The sequence below is a fragment of the Meles meles genome, chromosome 3, assembly GCF_922984935.1.
Source record: "Meles meles chromosome 3, mMelMel3.1 paternal haplotype, whole genome shotgun sequence".
NCBI classification, from domain to species: Eukaryota; Metazoa; Chordata; class Mammalia; order Carnivora; family Mustelidae; genus Meles; species Meles meles.
Window position 1 is genome coordinate 122,152,590 of NC_060068.1, and position 24,246 is coordinate 122,176,835.

At 52.2% G+C, this 24,246-nt stretch overlaps 1 protein-coding gene across 1 annotated transcript in view; it reads left to right on the forward strand.

Annotated features, from left to right (window-relative positions):
* The first annotated feature begins 1,693 nt into the window (after nucleotides 1-1,693).
* STK10 (serine/threonine kinase 10) overlaps nucleotides 1,694-24,246 on the forward strand; it is a 122,733-nt gene continuing 100,180 nt past the window's right edge. The window contains exon 1 of the mRNA XM_045999580.1: nucleotides 1,694-2,405. Within this exon, the coding sequence (XP_045855536.1) occupies nucleotides 2,250-2,405 (156 nt within the window). The 5' untranslated portion in view covers nucleotides 1,694-2,249. The remainder of the gene's footprint in view (nucleotides 2,406-24,246) is intronic.

Below are 24,246 nucleotides of genomic sequence, written 5' to 3' on the forward strand. Positions count from 1 at the left end.
AGTGCTGCCTTAGGGAGCAGCTCTTGGTCACAGACAGATGGGGCTTGGAAGAAAAATTCCCATTTCCTTGCCTCTCAGGTGGGTTGACTCTCAAGTGCTTTGTATCCCGAGCCCAAGCATTCCCCAGAACTCCTGGCAACTTTTACTCGGGGCATCCTCTGTGCAGACTACCACCAGCAAACCAGGGTTCTGCAGTTAGCTTTTCAAACTTAGAACTACATTTCTTATTTGCACTGCTCAGGAAGGGGTGAAAACATCTCAACATTGACATTCTCCATAGGGGTGGGGATTCCCAGAGTGTGACATTCACTGACATTCCATTTGATTGTAAGGTAAAGTGACCATAATAACCTTTGCAGGCTGCCCACCCCTCAGCATGCTCTACTTGGAAATGTAACCTAAAAAATAAAACAGCCAGTTATTTTACCAGCAAAATGGGTTTATATGAGAATAAAAGAAAACTGCAATCCCGGACATGCAAGCTAAGACAAAACCATAGGCAAGTCCAACAACAAAGAAGAGAAACTTTATTTTATGGAGAAGGAGGACGTTGGGAGGAATTGTTTCAAAGGAAACTTTATTGGAGAAAAGCAAGAGTTCAGGGTGATGATGGTTTTCCACTGGCTGAGTTACCAGAGTAGTGGATTTCTTCCCAAATTGCAATGTGCATCTTTCCCTGTTGGGCCCTGTATTGATGATGTTCCTGTTGAGTGTTCTTATGCTGGAGTCTGCAATCGACAACTTTCCTGTTTTTTGTTTTTTTTAAAGATTTTATTTATTTATTTGACACAGAGAGATCACAAGTAGGCAGAGAGGCAGGCAGAAAGAGGGGGAAGCAGGCTGCCTGCTGAGCAGAGAGCTCAATGCGGGGCTGGATCAGAGGACCCTGGGACCAGGACCTGAGCCAAAGGCAGAGGCTTAACCCACTGAGCCACCCAGGCTCCCTCAATTTTCCTGTTATTGACATCAAGTGCTATGGGCTCCCCTTTCTAGCCTCTGAACTCCACTTTAGTGAGGTTTCCTTTTATCGATCTTCACAGAACCACCTTGTAGATTTAGGTAAAAGTATACTTGTCCTATAGAGAGTGAAAGTAGCTGGCACAGCAGCCGAGGAGCGAGTCAAACAGCCAGAATCAAGGATGATGTTTGGCAAAGAAAACTTCGCTTCTTTCTGTAATGAGCTCAGTTTTAAATTGAGAAGTGAAGACCAAGAAAGCTTTTACTTAATATACAAACATATCTTAAGATGCATCGTGAAGCACGTGATTAAAAAGTCCCCAAGGAGCTCTTTCTCCCAGCCCTCTCATGCTGGGCTGGCCGAGTTGTGGATCTTGGTGCGGGAGAGCCCCTGGAAGCAGGAAACGAGCCGGGAGGCCCCGGCCTCCGGGGATTGGCGGCGGCAGCAAGGGGCGCGGCATTTCGTGCACTAGGAGGCAGCACCGCGCCGAGGAAACCGCACTGGATCCTCCAGCAGGATGTGCAGCCTGGGGCTGGCGGGTGCCTTCGCCCGCCGGGCGTCCCCTACCTGAAAAGTAGGCGCGAGCAAAGCGGAATTGCAGTGTAGTTGCGGGGCAGATTCATTGATTAATGCCCTTCAGCTTTTCGGCCTTCGGGGGACAATCAGTAGGCTTTCGCGGAAGCCAATTTGCTTTCCCTCTCGCTCCCACAGACCTTAAGAGAGCCGTGCGGCGCGGTTGGCCTCGCAGACCCGGACCAGTCCCGCCAAGGGATTCCCTAAGTTCTCTTAAAGCCCTGCCGTGGCTCGCGGACTCGCGGCGCGCGGGGGACTACAGTTTCCAGAGTGCCCTGCGGCGACGGGCGGAGCCGCGGAGCGCCCGCAGCCAATTAAGGGGTCTTCGGGTGGTGCCGGGGAGCGGCAGGTGGAGCCGGGCAGTGGGTGGGCTCGGGGCCAGGTCCCAGGAACGCGTCCCGGGGCTAGCTGGCTGGGCGGGAGTGCGGCGCTAGCGGGGCGGGCAGTGGGGAGGCGGCCCCGGGGACGCGACCGAGCGGGGGCGGGGACCGTGGCCGCCTGCGCGGTTCCGGGTGCTCCCGCCGCGAGCAGCCCGGGGCGCACTTGACCGGGGTCTGGCTGCGGGGAAGGGCGGGTCTGGGGAGAACCCCCGAGCGCGGCGGCGTCCTCCAGCCCCTCCTCCTCGCGGCCGCCGGAGCCACAGCCCGAGTGGGAGCCCGAGCGGGAGCCCGAGCGGGAGCCGGCGCCACCTCGCCCCCCGGCTCGCGCGCCCCCAGCCATGGCTTTTGCCAATTTCCGCCGCATCCTGCGCCTGTCTACATTCGAGAAGAGAAAGTCCCGCGAATATGAGCACGTCCGCCGGGACGTGGACCCCAACGAGGTGTGGGAGATCGTGGGCGAGCTGGGTGACGGCGCCTTCGGAAAGGTTTACAAGGTAAGGGCGCTAGGGGTGGGTGGCCCTGGGCGCGTGGAGCGGCTCCGGAAGGAAGGGACGCCAGCCCGGTTCAGCCCTGGCCCCGGCTCGGGAGGACGCAGAGGGACTGCCGGTCTTAAACTCGGGGTCCCGCGCTCCACCCTGGGGACCCTCACTCAACCCGGCTGGTCCCTGCGTGGTGGGCGCCCCCTCTGGGCAGGGCCGCTGCCCCCAGCTCCGTTTCTGAGTACTTCCTGTGCCTCCGGCACCGCACTCGGCGCCGCAGGGGGAGACAAAGCGGGGAGCTTATAGGACCTTGGCGTCCGAGAAGACGCAGCCGCCGTAAAACTGATTCGAGGCATACTTTTAAGACAGGCCACACAGATGCTGTATTCGAAGGCAAAGGAGTGGAGACAGAGAAACTCGCCGAGTCTGGAAGGGTTGGGATCGGTGGAGTTGGGCACACCTGAAAATGAGCCAGAGCCAGGAAAACGGGTGGTTCGAGAGTGAGGGTTTAGGCTTGGAAAGGTGGGCTCGGGCTGGGCGGGAGGAAGGGGGAGGTCAGGGCCCTGTGAATATTGCGCCGCGGGGATCGGATTTGATTGTGTGTGTGTGAGTCACAGCTGAGGAGCTTTCCAGTGTTCAGTCACCTTTCCCTGGAGGAATAAGGGAGCAGAAAGCTTTTGTGGAGGCATGGGTGGGGCAGAGCTGATTAATTCTAGACGCGTTTGCAGCGGGTCATTGTCTGGTTGCTGCTCCTGTGAACCAATGCTGAGTTGCTGAGTGGTGTTCGGGACGCAAACACAGAGGGCTTGACTCCACCCTTTCCCTGATCTCCTTCCCCCCCCCCCTCCCCCCCCCGGGGAACCTTTACAGAGAGAATCCCCCATGTTGAGCTGCTGTGTAACTCCAGGAGGGATCTTCGCTCCTGAGACACCGGCCCACTCTCCTTGGGGCTCCGGTAGCTTGTCCACCACTGTGACCCCAGGATTGCCATTTTAGGAGGCTGGACCACGGCGGGGCGGGGGGATTCTCTAGGCCCACATGGTCAGGACTTGCTCTCCACCTTGAAAGTGGTCTAGAGCCTAGTTAGGGAGTTGTAGTCTCTGGAGGAGTGGCATTAGCATCACCTGGGAGCTCATTAGGACTGCGGAATGGCTGGCCCCACCCCAGCCCTGCTAAGTTAGAATCTACATCTTAGCAAGATGCTCAGGTGATTGCTGAGCACAGTAACTTTAGAGAAGTGCTGCTCCTGTAGGCAGTTTTGAGGCCAACCAGACCCCTGGGGTGCCTGTTTGTTGCCTTACCATCTCCCCTCTGAGCCCGCATTTCCTGTTACAGGGTGGAACCCCCACTGGAGCAGAGGTCCTGGGGTTGGAGAAGCAGGGCTCTGTATCGCTCACACCCGTGCCTTTCGGGCTGCCTTGATTGGCTGCCCTTCTCTTCTTGAGGGCTCTGCAGGTATCTGAGGAATAACTTCTCTTCCCTTCCCAGCGTGGCATCTTGCCTTCTCCAGACACACCCTGCCCTTCCAGATGCGCCCTGACCATCATAAGGGCAGCTGGACCCTTGGTCAGCTTACTACATCTTCCTTTCTCCAGAAGGTTCAGTTGATGTTCTTAGGGCATATTGTTGTCTCGCACGGATACTTTTTCTCCGATAGGGGCTGGCTTTCACTGGCAGTCTTGTCCCTCTCTTTCAGCGTATCCTGGCTCCATATGGTTCATTCCCTCCCTCCCTCCTTTCCTTCCTTCCTTCCTTCATTTCATTTGCTTTTGTTTGGAGAGTGAGCATGGGAGCATTGGTGTGAGGTGAAGTGGGGGATGGTCACCGCAAGGGGATCTGGCAGAGGGGAAGGGAGAGAATCTCAAAGAGACTGCTGAGCACAGAGCCCAAACGGGGCTGAATCTCAGGACCGGAGATTATGACCTGAGCTGAAACCAAGACTTGGTCACTGAAAACACAGAGCCACTCAGGCGCCCCTTGTTTTCTTTTAAGCCTAAATGCAGAACTTTACTTTTATGCTGGTAAGATTTCCCCTTGTCAGTTTCGCTTGTCATTTCCGCCTGCCTTAGCCCTGTAAAACTCCTCTGCTATTCTGGAGGTCTCATACAAAGGAGTGCATCTGATTCACAAGTTATTTTGTCCTCTGGTTGTCTAGGCCAAGTGGACCCTTTTTAAGAGAATCTAGTTCCCAGTGCTGTGAGTTGGCTGCACCACAGCTCCCTCCCCACCACCTCGGAACCTGAGATTTTTTCATAATTAAGACAAGGGAGAGCTAGAGCAAGAGAGCTGTGTATGACGGCTGATGCACCCAGACAGTATATCACATTACCTGCCTGGCCTTGGGGTGTGACCCACTCATCCAACCCAATCTCATGCTATATGTGAGGATACTGGGGCCCCCAGAGAAGAAGGGACTAGAACCTAAGGCTCTGAGCTTCAGATTAACAGTTTCCTTAGTTACCCACTATGGAAGACCCACCGTGGATTGAAGATCCCTGTCGTCCATGCATCCTCCTCTGAAGAGCTGCTTGCTCATTCTCTTGAAGTTCAAGTTGAATAAGGTAGTGCTTTATTAAAGACTCTTGTCGGTGACCATAACTCCTTTCCACTTCATTGTTCCCTGGCATGGCCACTGGGGCAGCAAGGCCAGAAGTTCCATCTAGGTTTTATGGCTGAGACCATAAAATGTTGACCTGGGCAGCTGGCTGGCTGTGAACTGGAGGGGTGATGGCCAGCACCATCTCTTCACTCTGTTCTCCTGGCAGCCAGCATGGGGATGTCCTTCGCGGGGACTTCCCTGGTATACGCAGCCTTAGAAATCTCAATTTGTCACATGCTTGTTAGGACAGGACTCTGACTGCAGATTTCCTGATGATGGTCTTGCAGAAGCTCAGAGTTGAAACATTAGCAGCCTCAAGTTCGGAGTCCCCTTTCTCCTCTTCTCCGTGATGAACCAGTGAACTGCTTGCCTCAGGAGACAAAGAGGAGGATAGGGTTCATTCTGAGCGGTGTCAAGGTTATTCTCACCGAATCCTTATGCCCTGCAAATTGATTTCAGAAGAAAATCATTTCTAGCTCATGACTTGATACAAAGCAAGTGTTACTATATATATATATATGGTTTCAAAATTCTTGTATATCATTTCAGAATGCTTCTTAAAAATCCTCTTTATTCTGAAGACAAGGTAGAAAGGGGAGGAAGGGTTTGATGTCATGTTGAGTAGAATAAAGCTGCCTCTGAGCAGGGCTTTCTGTTAGAGCAGCAGGGCAGGCACTCACGTGTTGAGCATACAGTGAGCAGACATCAAGAGTTGGGTTAGCAGGCTGAGATGATTTTTCTGCCTTTTTTTCTCTCCTTTTTAAAGATCTTATTTTTAAGTAATCTCTACACCCAACATGGGGCTTGAACTCACAATCCTGAGACCAGGAGTCACCTGCCTTATGGACTGAGCCAGCCAGGTACCCCGTTTTTCCGCTTCTTGAAAATTACTTTGGTTTTGATCTTATGTTACCTTTAAGCTGTTAAGAGGTGTATGGTCTTGCAAAATTGGGAGTAAACAAAGAAAATTTTTTTTAGGTAAAGGGAAACACATCACCCTAAGTCCCATCAATTGCTCTTGACATGTTATATTTCCTTACAGACTTAATCGTTTTTTTATGGTGAAAAAAATATTTTAATGCAGGGTTGTTATCTCATATACCTACAGTGTTTTATACCATCTTTCATTCCTAAAATGTCTTTCGGTATTATTCTAAATGCTTCCTGCATACCTTCTGGGATGGCTCAGTGCTGCCTTGGTCTTAATCTTATTGGATATTTAACTTAAAAAAAAATTTATTAGAGACAGTCTGTGGGTGGGAGGAAGGGACGGGGGAGAGGGAGATAGAGAATCTCCAGCCAACTGTGTGCTGAGCACGGAGCCCCACGCTCCTACCTACCCAAGATCACGACCCAAGCCGAAACCGAGTTGGAAGCGTAACTGAGTAAGCCACTCAGGTGCCCCTGACTTTTTTCCCCAACAAATCACAGTTGATTAAATGCTTATGATTTATGTGCCAGGCACTGTACTAAGCATTTTACATAATGCAGTCAGTTCGGCCGTAATGTAAATAATGCCTTCCCCGAAAGACCTTGATGCTGAACAAAATCCATAAGAGTCACCATCTTATAAGACACGGTGCTAAGGGCAGAGCACTGAAAAACTGCAGCAGGAGCCCACTTAAAAAAAAAAAGATAGGAACCTGAAAAAATCGGGGATGCAGTTGTACACAAGTTTTTAGGTAAGAAATACAAGCATATCACACAAAATCCAGCACTGTAGGATGAGAATGTGCTGGCTGCTGTGGCCGTGGGGGCGGGACCCGTGGCTGCAGGGGAAGTGGTGGTGGGAGGAGGGTTACCTAAGTGGGACCCCAGACGTGGCCCTGACAGATGTTGGAGGGGCGTGCCTGTGCGTCGTGGGCCTTTCTTCGCCACTCCGTTCAGCTGGGCGCAGTGTTCTGTGTTCACCTAGTGTTTCTGGTCCACAAAACTGCACCCAAGCCGACGGGAATTCAGTGCTTGGATGAAATTGTTCTGTGATGTGTCAGTGGTCTTGGGACAACATTGGTGTCTCCAAAGTGAGCCTTAGAGCCCAGCTGTGCGTTGATGAGCAGGTCTGCTAGTGAAGTTCTTCTTGTGTTTTAAATCCTGTTTTAGGCTCTATGCTTAGAAGGGAATTACTGAATTCCTACAGAAGGATGGAAGGGTATGCCTATCGGGGTAGATTTTTTTTTTTTTTTGTTTAAAGATTTTATCTATTTATTTGACAGATAGAGATCACAAGCAGGCAGAGGGGCAGGCAGAGAGAGAGAGGAGGAAGCAGGCTCCCTGCTGAGCACAGAGCCTGATGCGGGGCTCAATCCCAGGACCCTGGGATCATGACCTGAGCCGAAGGCAGAGGCTTTAACCCACTGAACCACCCAGGCGCCCCCCGGGGGTGTATTTTTAAAAGCAATCAAGAGAAGTTGGTAGAGGCTCCCTTTCGCCCCTTGCTCTGGCCGAGGGTCAATCAGCAAGTCCTCTGGGGCCCTGGGTGGGTCTGCCCTCCTTGAGGGCCTCAGGTGCCCTCCAGCCCAGAGACCCACGGTTAACCTTCACCCTTCAAGTGCCAGTTAGATACCGCCGGTTCGGACAAAGCAGAGGTTCAGTGAGGTGGGAGCCAGCTGTTAGGCCTTCTGCTCCACCAGGCAGGGGCCCTGCTTTCACCTCCTCTCCTGCCCATAGTTCTAGGGCCTGGGTTTCTGCTTCCTCTGGGGCTGCCCAGGGCTGGGCCTCTGCACCACCCCTCCCCCTCCGGAAAGAGATCTGCCCCCAGGCAGTAACCTTATTTCCGCTCAGCCTGGTGTTTTTAAATAGAAGTCCGTGCTATTGTGAGTGGGTTCCTGGCTTGGTCCTAAACTCCAGTGGCCCGAGCTTCCTGGGGTGTCGCCGATCTCAGAGGGTCCACTTCAGCAACTGATTTAATACTAGGACTGTTTCTAGCGGGCTCCAGCTCAGCCTCTAGCGGGCCCTGGCAACAGGAGCTCAACAACTAAGCAGATCCCCAGCCCCCACTTGCATGCGGGGTCCCCTGGCCTCCCAAGGTTACCCAGACCAGGGGACACTCCTGGGGCTGCCTGCCCCACACCCTGCAGAAAACAGCCGTGCATGGTCACTCCTGGTTTCTGCTGCTGGTCAGGGCAGTAGGACCGGGTGGTTAAGGGAAGGAATTTGGGGCCTAGGAGGATCTGGGTTTCAAGCAGAGCTGGGGACCTTGTACTCTGAGCTTCAGGCTCTTATCTGTAAAAGGACAGGATAATCCGGGGCGAGGAGGGCTAAAGGAGCTGAGGAAGTACCATCCCTTTAGCATCTGATCCCCAGTCAGGAAGCGGGCAAGAAAGGAAGATACTTTGTTATTGTTGATGCTTGTGGTATCAAAAAGAGAAGGTCCTGGCTGGTTACTGCTGCTTCCGTGGGGAAAAGGAAGAAATAGTGTTTATAGGGGTGCCTGGGAGGCTCAGTCGGGTAAGCAGCTGCCTTCAGCTTGGAGCATGATCCCAGGGTCCTAGGATGGAGCTAAAATCTTCAAAAAAAAAAAAAGAAAAAAGAAAAGAAAAGAAATAATGTTTATAGTGAGACCCAACCAGTGTGAGTTTGCATTTCGGTGAGTCACAGGTAAAGACGACACCAGGTGAACTTGTCACACGAGGGAAACTTGGAGCAAATAAGGACATCATGGGATTACCTTCCAAAGCTGAGAGTCCCTGGGCGAGAGAGTGAATGGGTTCCTTTCGTCGAGGGTTAGGATGAATATTTAGAAAGGGAACCTTGTCACTGTACGTAGAGGCGGGCATAGGGTCATGCACGCACCTTACGGAAAAACGCCTATCTTTACGTGGTATGTGATGTTCCGGAGGCTTGTGCTCCTCCTTGGGCGGACATTTTCATATTCGAATGAGGGGAAGGTTAACTGTCCATCACTGCATGGCCCCTCTGTGGTCCATCTGCATAGGCCTGAGTCAGGGGGTCAGCTCCAGCTGATCGGGGGGGTCATCGTGCTGGCTGGCTGTCGTCATTGCTTGAGGGGCGGTTTCGGTTCCCATCACAGGATGCCGTGTCCACCGTGTCTTGCCGGAGTGAAGAGATCAGCTGGAAGGAGGAGCCTCAGGAGCAAGGAGGGACAGAGGTGGGCATGTACAGGCAGCTGAACAGTAAAGGTCTGGGGTTGGGGTCTAGCTGGTGCAGGTACCTTGTCTCACACCGGGGCTTCCCCACCTTGGTACTATTGACATTTGGGTGGGAATTCTTTGTGGAGGGGCTGCTGACCCACACAGGATGCAATGTTAGCAGTATTCTTAGCTTCTAGTCATTAGAAATATCGCCAGTGCTGGGACCTCCTCCCCCTCCCCCCCAGCTGTGCCAGCCGAAAATGTCTCCCGGCATCGCCACATGTCCCGTGGGGGGCAGACTCGTTCCCGCTCAGCACTCTTGCCTCCTGTAAGCAAACTGGCTTGATTCAGTTGGGCAAAGAGGATTAATTCGCGTCTGTGTGCCAAGTCCCTGAGTGTACCGTAAAAGACTCAGGTCTTGCCGCCAGATGGACCAGGGTCCCAATCCTGGCTGTTTCTCTTTGCAGCTGTGCGAGCTCAGGCGAGTGGCTGGTCTCTGAGCCTGTTCCCTCGTGTGTAGGGTAGGGGCTGAGACGAGCGCTCACCCCACATGAAGGGCACAACGTTTGGCTCCCGGGAGGTCCATGTGGCCAGCGTCCTCCTCTGCTGTGGGGTGCACAGGGTGTGGGGACGAGGAGAGGGTTCTGCCGGGTTGAGTGAGCTGTAGCAGGACACAGGCAGGGCTCGTGGGGAAAGGGGAAGGCTGCCACCAGGCAGGCAGATGGGGTTCTGATAGCAAGCTGGAGAGAAGCCTGGCCCGGGAGAGAGGCCATGTAGTGAGGCCTGAGGTTGCCAGTCAGTGGCCTGGGAGGCTGGGATGGCCTGTGGACTGATTTGTGTGGCTTCCCACGGTGGCTGAACCAAATCTGAAGGTCTGGCTAGCATTATGAACTCATATTTCACATAAAAGCCCCCCTTCCCTCTGGCTACCACCAGTGTATTCTCTGTATTTAGGAGTCTGTTTTTGGTTGGTTGGTTGTTTTGTTTTCTGGATTCCACATATAAATGAAATCACATGGCATTTGTCTTTCTCGGACTGACTTCACTTAGCTTGATACCCGTTAGGCCCATCCATGTTCTCTCATGTGGCAAGATCTCAGTCTTTTTTTTTTTTTTTTAAGATTTTATTTATTTATTTCACAGACAGATCACAAGTAGGCAGAGAGGCAGGCAGAGTGGCCTGTGGACTGATTTGTGTGACTTCCCACGGTGGCTGAACCTGATGCGAGGCTGAGAGCCTGATGTGAGGCTCGATCCCAGGAACCTGGGATCATGACCTGAGCCGAAGGCAGAGGCTTTAACCCACTGAGCCACCTAGGCGCCCCAAGATCTCAGTCTTTTTTATGGCTGATAGTAATACATAACACCGCATCTTTATCTGTTCGTCGATTAGCGGACCGGTGAATTGCTTCCGTATCTGGGCTGTTGTGAACAACACTGTGGTAGACATAGGATAGGGTTGCAGAGGTCTTTTTGAGAGTGTTTTTGCTTTCTTTGGGTAAATACCTATTAGTGGAAATACTGGGTTGTGTGGTATGACTATTTTTCTTGATTTTTTTTAAAAATTTATTTATTTATTTAGAGAGAGTGCATGCAGGGTTGGGGGTGGAGGGACAGGGCAGAGGGAGAGGGAGAGAATCTCAAGCGGACTCCCTGCTGAGCACGGAGCCCATCATGGGGCTCAATCTCCGAACCCTGAGGTCATGACCTGAGCCGAAATCAAGAGTTGGTCGTTTAACTGACAGAGCCACTCAGGCGCCCTATCTGTTTGTAATTGCATGAGGGTCCTCCATACTCTTCTCCACAGTGGGCCGCACTGATTTACGTTCTCACCAGCAGTGCACGCCATGTCCTCACCAACACTTGTTGATTCTTGTGTATTTGATGCAGGACGTTCTGACCGGTGTGAGGTGGTATCTCTTTGTGGTTTCGATTTGCATTTCCCTGATGATGAGTGATGACGAGCATGTTTTCATGTGTCTGTTGGCCACCTGTTTAATAGTTTATTTTATTTAACCTAATATATCCAAAGTATCATTTACAGCATATAATAATCAATATAGAATAAAAAATAGATTTATTTTTTTTAAATTTTTATGTTTAAGTAATCTCTACGCCCAGCGTGGGGCTTGAGCTCACAGCCCCGAGATCTAGAGTTGCACGCTCTACTGATAGTGCTGGCTGGGCGCCCTGGAAGAGATATTTAATATTCTTGTTCTATACTAAGTCTTTGAAATGGGTTTGTGTTCTGTGTTTATGACATGTCTCAGTCTGGACTATCCCTGTTTCAGGTGCCCCAGGTGACCTGTGGCCGCTGTGCTGCCCGGTGTGAATCTGGCCTCTGCTGCTCGCCCCCGCCTTGGGCCCTCCTCCTGGCCCCCTCTATATCTCAGTTGCCTCCTTGAGTCTGGTGGTCAGTGGGCTTGGGAGCTGGGTGTGGCTAGAGGGGCTGGCCAGGGCAGGGTCAGATCAAGAATACTGTTTGGGGCCAAGTCAAGAAGACCTTGAATACCAAGCCAAGGAATTTGGTTGTGATGGTTTTGAGCTCAGCTAATGTCCTGCTTGCCCTGAGTTCCCAGGGTCTGACCAGGTTGGCCTTGTGCGGGGAACTCTTTTTGGAGGGTCACCGGGGTAGGGGAGTGAGGGAATTACAGAGCCAGGTTTCCTGGCTGCCCAAGGCCAGGATGGCCACTGATGAGTGAAGGGTAGGACAGCAACTACACCCCTGTGACTAAAGCAGGTGGGGGTAGGAGGGAAGGCCAGAGCTGTGGTCAGGCCCCCATCAAAGCCGAGGGAGAGGAAATAACTGAAGGAAGGCAACCAACCCAAGAACAAGATTTTGTACGTGGGTGGGAGGCAGGGAAGATTCTAGAGAGATGGTCTCTAGAGGGATGGTCATGAGGAGGAGGCAAGAAAGCAGAGAAGGTGAGAAGGGAAGGAAAACTCCTATTTGCCAGGGATCAGAGATGGCACAGGAACTTGGATAAGTTTCTGGAGTCAAAGTCTGTCTCTCTACCTCTTGTGGGTTTTGGGATCCTGTGAAAAGTACTTAAGCATGCCCCTGTATCTTTAGCTGCAAAGTGGCACTCGGAATGGGACCACATCATAGGGGGGATTGGAGGGTGAAACAACCCACGGAAACCACTTGGCTCAGGACTTGGCTCGGAAAAGCCCAAATAAGTGTTAGCCATTAGAGTGATGAACTGAGCACCTACTGTGTGTCAGGCACTGTGAGTTCCAAGGTGAACAAGATGAGTGTGAATTTGCTCTTTATGTGTTCATCATTTATGCTTCTGCTAGCCCCCCGAAAGGCAGAGGCTAGCATCCTCGCTCCACACCCCATGAAACAGAGGCCCAGAGAGGCACACTGGTTGATTTGCTTAGGCTCACACAGCTTTTCCATGGCAAGGCTGGCACTTGACCCTAGAAGTCTCTGGCTAGGAGCCTGTGCCTTTTCTCTTGTACAGTATGGAGGGAAAGACGAAGAGGGTGAGGAGAGGACGCAGGGTCCCTTCAGTGTGGTGTCTCCCTGCGGCCTTGGTGTTTCTACGCCCTCCTTCCTAGGCCTGCCTCAGCCTCAGCTGGGTCTGAGCCCCCGAGGTGGTGTCAGGAGCCTCTCACACAGAGGAAGTGGTGATGGGTGTAGGCAGGGCCCCGGCTTACAGAGGAAGTGGCAGGGGAAGTGGGGTGAGTGTCGTGGTGGGGAAGCTGTGTGCTCCAGGCCTCCTGTTGGAGCTCTGGGGGGTGTGGCCCGGCTTGTGCCACAGCATCCTAAGGCTTGGGGTGCTTCTGGGTGCTTCCTCCTCCCTTCCCCTTTCTGCCCGTCCCTTCTCCCTCCCTCCACTGCATTCACCTTCCTCTTTACTCACTTTTTTCCATTCTCCCCTTTCTCTCTACTTTCCCCTTCGCTACATTTTTTTTCTTTCTTTCCCCATAGCTTGCTTGTTTTGTTTTCTTATTAACAGGCAATACCAGAGCCAGAATTCAGGCCCTGAGACTCAAGAGGTTTAACCACATGCTGGTGACTGAAGAGTTAACTCTAGACAGCCTCTGTATGGAGCGTGGGGGGATGGGGCCACTGAGAGGAGTTGAAGGAAGTATATCCCTTTTCTGTCTCAGGACCTTTGCACTAGCTGTTCTCTCTGCCTCCCACTCTTCCTACTGCTCTGCACAGCCAGGGCTCCTGCTCATCCTCTGGATCTCAAGTCACATGTCCCCTCTCAGAGAGGGCTGCCTTAACCACCCCTCCCTGACCAACGTGATAGCTCTCTGCTGATTTCTTTCAGAGCTCTGGTCACAGACTAGGTTTCTTTTGTGTGTCTACTTGTTTATTTTCTTTCCTCTCTGAAAGAGGTAAGGTCCTATGTTTATGGGTAACATAGTAAATGCTCATCGTAGATGCTTAGTTAATTTCTGCTGAAGGAGTGAACAACGAACGAGTAGATGCCAGCCCCACCTTCCTTCCTCTGTGGGCAGGCGCAGCACTGTGATTATGAGCTTAGGCAAGGGTATCAGTGCCGAGCTTTCTCCTAGTCTCCCTGCTTACTTGCTGTGTGACCTTGGGAAAGTCACCTCACCTCCATGAGCCTCAGTATCTTGAGCTGTAACATGAAGGATCAAAACAGTGCTTACCTGAGAGAACTTGGGAAGATTGAGTCATGGCCAGGCCTTCCTATGGTGCTCATAATGGAGGGAAAAAGGGAGGTGGCTGATTTTGTGCTGATGATTCTTTCTGGTGATGGACCAGACTGGCTTCCTGAGGGTGGGCACGCAGAGTTCCTGGAGACCCCTGGTTGCCCCCCCCCCACATGTTTGTCATGCCGGAGGCCGCTACTGGCATAGAAGTTGGTGTGATGGGTTCCTGGGGGTGAGCCTGGAGCTTATTTCTCTCTCGCCATGTTATGACGATGAACATGATTCAGTGATAAAGAGGCTCCAAGTTCACGGTCTCCGTTCCATGCCTGCCTGTGGCCAGTCAGCCGGGGGTGGCTGAGGCCACTGTGGTTGGTGGGAGAGCAGCATTTGTACCCTGAAGGGCGCGCCTGCCTTTGCCCTCCTTCCTGGAAAGCTCCAGCCTGTTTTGTCTGGGAGCCCAGGCCCAGTTCTTTGCCTCAGAGGCTGTTGCCACCATCAAAGCTGGCTTTGTCACCCAGAGGCAATGACCCCATCAGAGCTGGCCAGCTTCCCTGGTTGGCCTTGAGAGTCCTTCTACCTTTTTTGTGTGCCCTGGGCCCAGCTCGTTTTCAAGCCTCCTTCTTCCTCAAGTGCCCTCCACCCCACCCCCACTCTGAGGTGACAGGAAACCTCCTGTTGACCAAGGAGGGGAGACTGTGTGCCTAGCCTCTGCTCTGCCTGCTTGCCGTCCCCTGTGGCCAGCACAGCCCTCCTCAGAAGACCCGAGGAGCACCCCATGCCCACCCCGCTGGAGCCCCACCTCTGAGCCTCCGCACCTGGTGGCGCCCTTCCCCTCACAAGCCCTGGCTCGCCCATTCTCTCTACTGTATGACTCGGGGCAAGTGATGTTGCCTCAGTTTCCTCTTCTGCAAGATGGGGATCAGTGGAACAGCCTGTGGCTCTGGGAGGCGTTGCCGTGGAAGAGTGTTCTGTGATCCAAAGGGCTGTTTGTGACCTCTAGTTAAATGCTATGACAGTCATTGGCGACAGTGCAGAAGGGTACTCACTGTGCAGTGAAATGCCTGATGGGCCTGTGCAGTTTAATCCCACTTTTATGAAGTTGGGAAGCAGGTACTTGCGGCGAGCGAGAGAACACTGAGCACATGTTTCTGGGGTGCTCACTACGGCCCGCTTGGTTCTGAGCATCTTTCACACCTTAACTCACTGAATGCTCCCCACAGCCTGTGAGGCAGCAACTACCAACGTCTTTATTGGACGAAGGTGGAGAGGTCACATAAGTCCCCTGGGGTCACACAGCTGGGCAGCGTGAAGGCGGGTACAGCCCTGCCATGGCACACAGGGGGCGCTCCAAAATGCCTCAGGTGTACCATGTAATGATTCAGTAATCCTGTGAGATACACCGTGCTCACGGGGATAGGTGTGGTCACCATCCGTTACATTAGAGTATTACTATGTTCCCTCTAGTGTATTTTTATTTTCGTGACTTATGTATTTGATAACTGGACATTCGTACCTCTTTTTTTTTTCTTTTTAAAGATTTTATTTATTTATTTGACAGAGAGAGGGGGAGAGCATAAGTAGGGAGGAGGGGCAGGCAGAGGGAGAGGGTAAAGCAGAATCTCCAGGAGCAAGGAGCCTGATGCAGGGCTCAATCCCAGGACCCTGGGATCATGACCCGAGCCGAAGGCAGACTTTTAACTGACTGAGCCCCCCAGGCACCCGAAGTTTGTATCTCTTAATCCCCTTTATTTCACATTCCTCCTGCCACTGGCAACCACCAGCTCTCGGTATTTAAGACTCTGTTTGTTTGTTTGTTCATTTGTTTGTTTTTTATATTCCACATTTAAGTGAAATCATAGGGTATTTGTCTTCCTGTTTCCCTCCTGTCACTTAGCAGAATACCTTCTAGGTCCACTCAAGGGATTATGGGTGCTTTGTCTTCTTTGTAATATTATATCTCGAGGACTCTCTTTCATGAGTGTGTGTTGTTTTTAAAATAATAAGAGGCAGCATGGAAAGTACTGTTGATTGAAAACATAGAGCGTTTTCACCCCTGAGGTTTGGAACCACCTGGAAAGTGGGACTGGTAAGAGCACATGTTCCCTAAGACTGTGGTCAGGATGGAGTGAGGTGAGCCTTGTACGGTGTGTGGGTGGTGCGGGTCGCAGAGGAGGCGCTGGCTGAAGCTTCTTCCTTCTTCTCTCCCCCCTCTAGGCTGTTGACCCCATGCTGCCTTCCTGCCGTGACTCAGCACCCATTCCTCTCTGGGGCCTCCTCCAACTAGAGGGAGCTCCCGAGAGGTGGGAGCAGTGGTCCTCTATCACCTTCTCACCTCTCCTTTATCAGCAGTAGGTGGGGTTGGATCCCCATCACTTTTGAAGAGCTGAGATCCAAAGGCTCCCACATCCCTGTCCAAGTTGGACAGGTTGCCTGGGTTTTCAGTCAAGGCCGTGGCGTGGTATCTTTGGGGCCAATCCTGTTGGGTCTTGGTTTTTTTATTTGCTAGCCCAGAAGGATTTAGAGGATCAGCATTTCCCTGCTGTGCGGGGATGGCTCGCCAGGCTTCACTTCCCTGAGAGAGAGGGTATTAAATGGCCGGCTTTGGAAGCCACGCCACTGTGCTTTGTGCCTGGCAATCTTTGCCATCCTTAAGTGTCTCTTGTTCTGAAACTTGGCCGTCTTATTTGTTGCAAGCTGAAACTTGGCCCAGCGATTATTGATAGGGAAGTGCTTTCTCTGCGCTTGGCAGGACTCATTAACTGTGTATATCCTGCCCAGTCAAAGGCTTTGGCTTCTCTGAGGTAGAGAGGAGACAGTGTTCAAAACCAGAGACCAGCTAGAGATTCAGGAATATAAATATGTTGACAGGAAAATGGACTTCTCATCACTTTCCTTCCTGTCCTTATGTGGAGGGCATCACTTCTTTCTGTTTGCGCACAGATATGAACACCAATCTGTCCATCTATTATTTTAAAATAACCCAGTGTATACGCTGCCTGAACATAATAATAGCAGATATATTGGTGAACAAGGCAAACATGCTTTTAGGCTTTTGAAAGTCAGAAATACACAGTCCTAAGTGAGGACTAAGAGAAAATGAAGGCCACTGTCCCAGGTCACCCAGCTGGGAAGTGCTGTCAGGACTTGACGCAGGCCCAGCTGTTCCCTCAGAAGCCCCTGAGAGGAAATACTCCAGGGGCTCCCACCCAGTCTTCAGGTGTCCCAGTCCTCCTTCCCCAGCTTTCCCTCACGATTAACCCATGGTGGCTTCTAAACTTTGTTCCGTGTCTCTGGAATTGTCCACATGGCTATCAGAAAACGACAGCCTGGTTTCTTGCCTTCCCAAAAGGCACTTAGCTGGTAAGTAGTGAAGTTGGAATTTGAACCTCTGTCCTGTGCTGTTTCCATTCCATAAATCAGTTCGTGGAAATTTGCCCGTTTCTAGTTTGGACAAAGACGGGGACATGGGTGAGAGGCCATAGGTTAGGTTCCTGTAGAAACAGCTTTCTCAGCTACATTATTGAGGGAAAGAGAGTCTGGTATTCGTGGAAGCCAACAACAAGGTAGGCTCAAGTGCCTTTTGGGGAAAAAAGAAGACTTAATGATTGTTTACTGCCTAGGCCTACTTTTCATTACTTGATTCCTCCCTCCTATCTACCTGTTCTCCCATCCACCCATTCATGTGCCTGCTCGCTCACTCTCCCATGTGTCCATTTGTCCATCCTTCCACACACCCCTCCTTCCATACCTCACTCCCTTCCATTCACCCATCCATTCATCCGTCCACCCACCCTCCCATGTTCCCATCTACCCACTGGCTATCTCGGGCTAGGTTAGGGTCCGTGGGGTAGACTAAAATGAATCAGACATGGGCTTAACCATGCAGAGCTCAAACCCAAGTTAGAGAATCTTTGAACAGATGACTGGGGCACCAGGAGGTCTGTGGAGAAAGGCCTAGTAAGGTGTGAATTAGTAGTTGGGGAGCTGGGGTTCCGAGAGTGCTTCACGGAACAGGCTGTGGTTGAGTTAGACTTTGTGGGGTGAGCACAGTACAGGGAAGGCACTCCAGGTTGAGGAAAGAGCTGAAGGAAAGGCAGGCATGAAGGTAGGAGGCAGAAGGACACTGGCCATAGCAAGGGGTGTGTACGGGACGGAGTGGGATCCTGGAAGAGTAGATGGGCCAAGTCACCAGGGCGCTGCGTGCCAGGCCAGGGTGTCCAGGCTTTGTGTCAGGCAGCAGGGAGCCGTTGACATTTGCCCAAAGAGGATTTCTGGTTGAAGGCTGTGAGGGAAGAGCTGGGGAAGGAGGACTAGCACACCTGGAAACTGGGTGGGAGCCCCTGGAGTATTTCCTCTCAGGGGCTTCTGAGGGAAAAGCTGGTCCTGCGTCAAGTCCTGACAGCACTTCCCAGCTGGGTGACGTGGGGCAGTGGCCTTCATTTTCTCTTAACATGAGCAGATGGTGGTACTTCTGCATACCTCATGGACCCGTCCTGGAGACAGGTGAGGTGCTGCTTATCTGCCCTCCAGAGACCGTAGGTGGCCTTGGGAGGCCGCCGTCTTCCTGAGGCCCATGAGACCCAAGCCTCTGGGAGGCGAGGCTGTGGTGCACAGCTCCACTCCTCAATGGACTCGTGCCTGCCAGCCAGGGACATTAGTGGCGTCTGAACCCAAGGCCACTTTGGCCGCCTATCCTGTCTCTTATGTCTGCTGCCCTCAGAATACCCTGCTTGCATTTATGTTGGGCCCTTTCCCTGTGTGGGGCCGGTCCTGCTGTGACCTTCCAGGGCCAGATTTCCTCCCGTGGGAATAGAGTCGAAGCCTTTCCTGTGATGGGTCACAGACTTCACTGTCCAAAGAGAAAATGTTTTCGGGCAGGGATGCCACAGCTGTATACTGTGGGACACAGACCAAGCCCCTCCTCCATTGCAGGGGCCTGAACTGTATTTGACACGGCCATCTAGAATCAAGAGGCTGGAGAAAATAGAAAGCTTTTGCCTTGTCTGCTCCATTCTTTGGCTCTGACCCCCACGCCCAGGCTGTTCATCTGACACGCCGGCTGGGAGCCTTCCCTCACGCCTGCTGCCCAGCCAGGTTGCTAGGAGACCTCGCTAATGACTGATCACCGCCTGAGCTGCTTCTACCCACTCTTGGCCCTTGAGACCTTTGTTTCTTCCTAGAAGAAGAAACCGTGTGTTTCTGAGGCTGGGTCTGGAACATGGGAGTGAGTTTCAGATGCACCCTCAGCTTCGGGAGAAAGTATTTTCTGCCAGCTGCAGCCTTATATGCAAAGCTGCCTACTAGAACTTTCTGCTGTGATGGGAACGTACTGTTTCTGCTCTATTCAGTGTGGCGGCCATGTGTGGCCGGTAACTGCCATATTGGACAGACCAGGGTGCCCATCCCTGGATATATTTAAGACAAGGTCAAGATAAAGGGGTCACTTCTGGGCACCATCCCCAGTCTGCCCTTGCTGGGACCCCTATGGATAATTGTCAGATGTCACTGAGTGAAATAAATTTTCATAAACCAGTTGTATTCCTTATGCTCTGTTTTCAGGTCCTCCTTATTTGTAGATGCCCAGAATGTTCCCAAAGTTCTAGCTTAGCTATACTTTTATTACCCTGCCTTGTTGACTGATGATTAAGGCTTAATTATTTTTTCTCATTACTGTATTGTCTTCTTATTTACCATTTTAAAGCATTGCTTAATAGCTCACTGAGTTAGCCGTTGTCTTACGGTTGAACATTTAGGTCATTTGCATTTTCTTGCCATCATTTTGGACTCCTGGGAACATGATCCTAGTACCCTTCTTTTGTTGTCTTTATTTGAAAATTTCCTGCCCTTAAATTCTTAGGGATGAGGGAGAAGAGGCTTTAAAAACCTGTTGCCAATTTTTGTCTCTGGAGGATGGAGTCTGTTTTTGTGAGTAATGAGCAGACCCATTTTACCACCTGTTTTGTCGCCCGCGCTAGAGGTTCCCATTATGCCTCGTTTCTGGTAATTTAATAAATATACATCTCTACTTTTTTGGAGGAAAACCCTTGGCAGAAGAATCCCCTGGTTTCTGTTGCCTGTGGCCCATTAGTAACCGTGTTTTCTACTTGGGTCTTTGTATCCTGGCTTATCAGTTTGGTCCTCTGAGAGGCCTCAGTGAAGGTCACTTGGTAGGTCTTGGTGACCCTTTGGAAGGTGGCCTTTGTTACACGTGTGTTGTGTGGTGAGGTGCCTCCATGGATACGTGTTCTCTGCTGGAATACCCCCAGAGATGACAAACTTACTTACTCTTTGGTGGCAAATGACAGAAGTCCAGAAGGGAGTTTATTGGCTCATGTAACTGAAAAGTTTAAGGGCAGACCCGGTCTTCAGGAACAGCTGGCCCCAGTTGTCCACAGACCTCATCATCTGCTCTTCTCCATTTGTGGGCCCTGTTTCCTTTGTCAGGACCTCATCGTCAGGCAGGGTCTCGGAACGATTAGCCACATAGGCTATAAGACTCTCCAGCCTTTCATTCTACCTGTTTAGCAACCCCAAAGAAAGAAAAACCACTTTCCTGATAACTTAAGCAAAAAACCAAAAAACCCCAGACTAACTCAGAACTACCCAGATACAACCCTGTTGGCCTGCCTTGGGGCCCTTGTGCGAGTGTGAACCACTAGCTACGGCTGAGAGGGCCAGCCGTGAGTGGCTGGGCCTGGGCTGTGCACTGGGACCCGATGGGCTGAGCTTCTTAGGAACCCCTTGCACCAAGAGAGAGAGGCAGTTGCCAAAGGAAGAGAGTTGTGAATCTGCAAGGGGGATAAGGCAGCTGTCCCAGATTGGACCTTGGTCACTGCATTCGCTTGTATGAACTCTGTTTCATCCTCTGCGAGGGGACTGGGGAGTTGGGGTGTAGGAGTGGTGGTTAATGTTCTTTCTGATTCCTGAGTTGTATGGTACCAGCTCTTCCCTGGAGGAGGAGGGAGTCACACAGTGATCAGCTTGCCACCGGGAGGGAAAGGGATGGGCCTGGGGGTGGTCCCCACCAGCTGCTGCTTTGCGGTTGACTTTAGGAAGCCCCCAGCCCCTGACTGGACTGGCCGGGGCCCCATGGGTGGGGCAGGGTTCCCTGCTGGGAGAGTTGTCCCCACCTCCGCCAGGCTGGGCCCCGAGAGCTTCACAAGGGGGAAGATTGTTCCACGGAGGTGCCCGGGCCAGTAAACACAAGTGGCCACTGTGTGTCCGCTGTCAAGGGTGTGGGCTGAGGCGTTCGTCACTGCCAGCCAGCAGTGGAAGGCTGGGCGGGGGCACCTCCATCCTTTGCTGGACCCCAGCCTTGCCTCCGCCAGTGGGAGAGATGGACGTCAGAGGCCACAGGCAGCCACTTGTTCTTTATGTGACTCCTTGCTTGTCGACTCCCACAGGTGCCCCATCCGCTTGGACCACCCCTAGCTTTCCAAGACCCACCCACTCCAAGACGCCCTCACATCTGACTGCAGAGGGAGCTTGGGCATCATTTCCTCACCCTTCTACTGTATAAGAGGGCAACTTAGGCCCAGGCAGAACCTTTTCAGAATCTGACCTTGGGCAGAGGTCAGCACATGGATGCTGAAGCCACATGGACCTGAATTCAACTCCCGGCCCTATTATTTACCTGCTGTGTGTCCTCAAGCAAGTGACTTCACCTCTCTGAGCATCGGTTTTCTTCTATGTAAAATGAGGCTCTTAATAGTACCTCCTTGGTGTAAAAATTAATCCTGGGGATCAAATTGCGTCCTCTTGTGCCCTCTCTAGGCCTTGTTGCTTCGGCTAGTTTTGTTTCCAAGCTCTGCTTGCAAGCACATGTCCCCGCAGCTCCAGGCCTGCTGCCTCAGTGTTGAAGGCTGGCACGAAGCAGGGTTTGGGGCAGCCTCAGCCACCTCAGCTACTGTTGTGAGCTTGCATCTCATTGCCTAATGTGGTCACATTCTTGCTCTGATTGACCAGGACGAGTCGCCCACCCACTTCTAGAGTTGAAAGTGGACTCTGCTCCATTGTATTTTGGGGACTGGGGAGGTCGGCGGGTTAGCTTCACTGAAGAAAAATCAGGAAGGGTGAATTATGTCACAGGAGGGCAGTGATTCCTACCACCAGAGCCGCCTCATTCACTAGAAAAGTGTCTGCCTATAACATGAGCTCAGTATATAATGGTTGAATGGATGAATGGAGGTGGGAGAAGTTGATTCCTGGGAGTCTAGTGGAGTGAAGAGAACACTGGCCTGGGGGTTAGGAGACCACCACAGCTCACAATCTTTGGTGGATCCTGATACCCCTTAGAGTCTTAGTCTGCTAATCTGGGAAATGGGCATGATGGCTAACACCTGCCTTAATGGCTTATGGGTGGATTAAATTTTGGTACTTTCAGTACCCAGTAGCTGCCAAGCACCTTGTTGGTTGTGGTCTTCATTTATTCTTAGCAACAGGAGATGGAGCAGGGTGCTCATCGAGAGGGACTGGTTGGGACGAGATTTGGGATTTAGGCTCTCTGAGCAAGACGGGCTTGCATTTGAATCTGCTTTTCCCCCTTACTTGCTTTGTGACCTGAGGCCTATCATGGTGCCTCTCAAAATCTCAGTTTTCTCATCTGTAAGTAGGGAATACTAATCCTTATCTCCAAGGGCTTGATGGAGGATGAAGTGAGAAATTCCATTTAAGGGCCATCCTGGCACCCAGTGGGTGCTCAAGCAACGTTAACTGTGTTTATCAGCAACCTTGTTTTTACGATTCCTGACATTGGGGTGAGCAGCTTGCTGCCTCAACCAGGCTTTTGAAGAATTTAATTTTGGCCAAGTCACTTTAGGCACCACGACCGCTGCCAACTAACCCCTTTCTGGCAGGCTCTGTTCTCTGTAATCTGGGCGAGGTGCTGGGCAGCGGGTGTCCCTCGGTGTTGACACTGGCGCCCGGTCAGCTGGGGCCCGGTCCTGTGGTCAATGCCACCTTTCAGGGGGCGGGCAAGGTCTGGTGCACTCATGGGAAACAGTCCCTGCCTGGGCCTCCCCCCCTTTCGGGGGAGAAAATACTGTTTTGAGGAAACCCAGGAAGAGGTGACATGGAGTCACATGGAGTGAAAGGTGAATGATTGGGGGTGGGGGTGGCTCATGCCCAGCTCAGCTGTCCCCTGTACTGCTCTGGCTAGGGCTCAGGAGAGCATGCTCAAGGTGGTCACTGTGCTGTCCCCTGTGCTGCTCTGGCTAGGGCTCAGGAGAGCATGGTCAGGGTGGTCACCGTGCTCACCCGGCCCCAGCTCTGGCCATCCTGCTAAGATCTCCACCTTCCTCTCGGTCCAGGAGCCCAGCAGGCCTTCCCTCCTCTTCTGCATTTGGAGGGGTGGAGCACGCGTGTTGTGCAATGTGTAAGGGTACTTTGATGGCCCTCGTAGGGAGACTCAAAAATCAGCATTACCGGAAATGAAAGGGCAGGTACACAATCAGATGAGAGAGAGAGAACACACGAGAGCACAAGCACCCGATGGCTGAATTCATGAATTCCTCAGGTGCTTTCAACAAGTCTTTAAAACCAAGTTTAGGGGAGAGGCCTCCAGTCTGGTAGGGGGAGTGAGCAGGTGAGTTCCAGCACCTTGACTGACTCCGGGGAATGACCCCATGTGGAATTCCCTCCCCCGCACCGGGTCTCACGTGGATGGGACCATGTTGGGGACGACGGGTGGGCCGGCCAAAGACTGCAGACCTGGCAGCAGGGGTCCAGACCAGCCCTGTCTCCCATGTTGCTGGGGACGCTGCTTCCGTCTCCTCATCTGCGCCTGAGACAGTCACAGCACTGGCACCGTTGGGTGGTTAAGGAGATAAGTGAGTTAGCCCGTGCTGAAGTGTAGGAAACCTTGATCAGTGACCTTGATCAGTGGGAAACCATTGTTGTCACTGCGTGGGGGCCTGGGGACTTTGTAGCTCAGTTAACAGAAACAGTTACTTCAACTGAGAATAAATTTACAAATGAGTTAAAAAGGCCCACTGGCATCACTCCCTTCCGGAAGGTTCTCTGGTGAGTATCGACACCCTCTCTCGGTTCCCCTCCCCCTATGAGCATGCTGTCCAGTCACTGGCAGTAGAGGGGTGAGTCTCCAACGGGACCTTGAGGCCAGGAGCAAGGGTGCTGTGTCTTGGCCTGACTGACTGAGCCACCCAGGTGCCCCAGCTCAGTCTCTGTCTGGAGGGTGTCCTGTGCAGGGCTGGCCTGGGAGCACCCATAGGTGTCTGTTGGCACCAATCTTAGAGGCTTCTGAATTCCGAAGATGATAGGGAGACTCTCTGTAATAGTGGAAAGTGCACAGAGTCTTAGAAATGAGAGGACTTGGATTCAGATTCCAGTGCCAAACCCAAGCTCCAGCCATGTCCGGCCTCTGAACCTGTAGATGGGGGACACTGAGGTGCTAGGTGCCGTGGTGTCATGGGAGGCGATGTGAAGGCCCATTGTCCCTCACGGGGTCCTAGGCGTGTGGGAGCAGCTAGAACATCACCATTTGCGGTGCCTCAGGTTGCAGACTTGTTCTCTG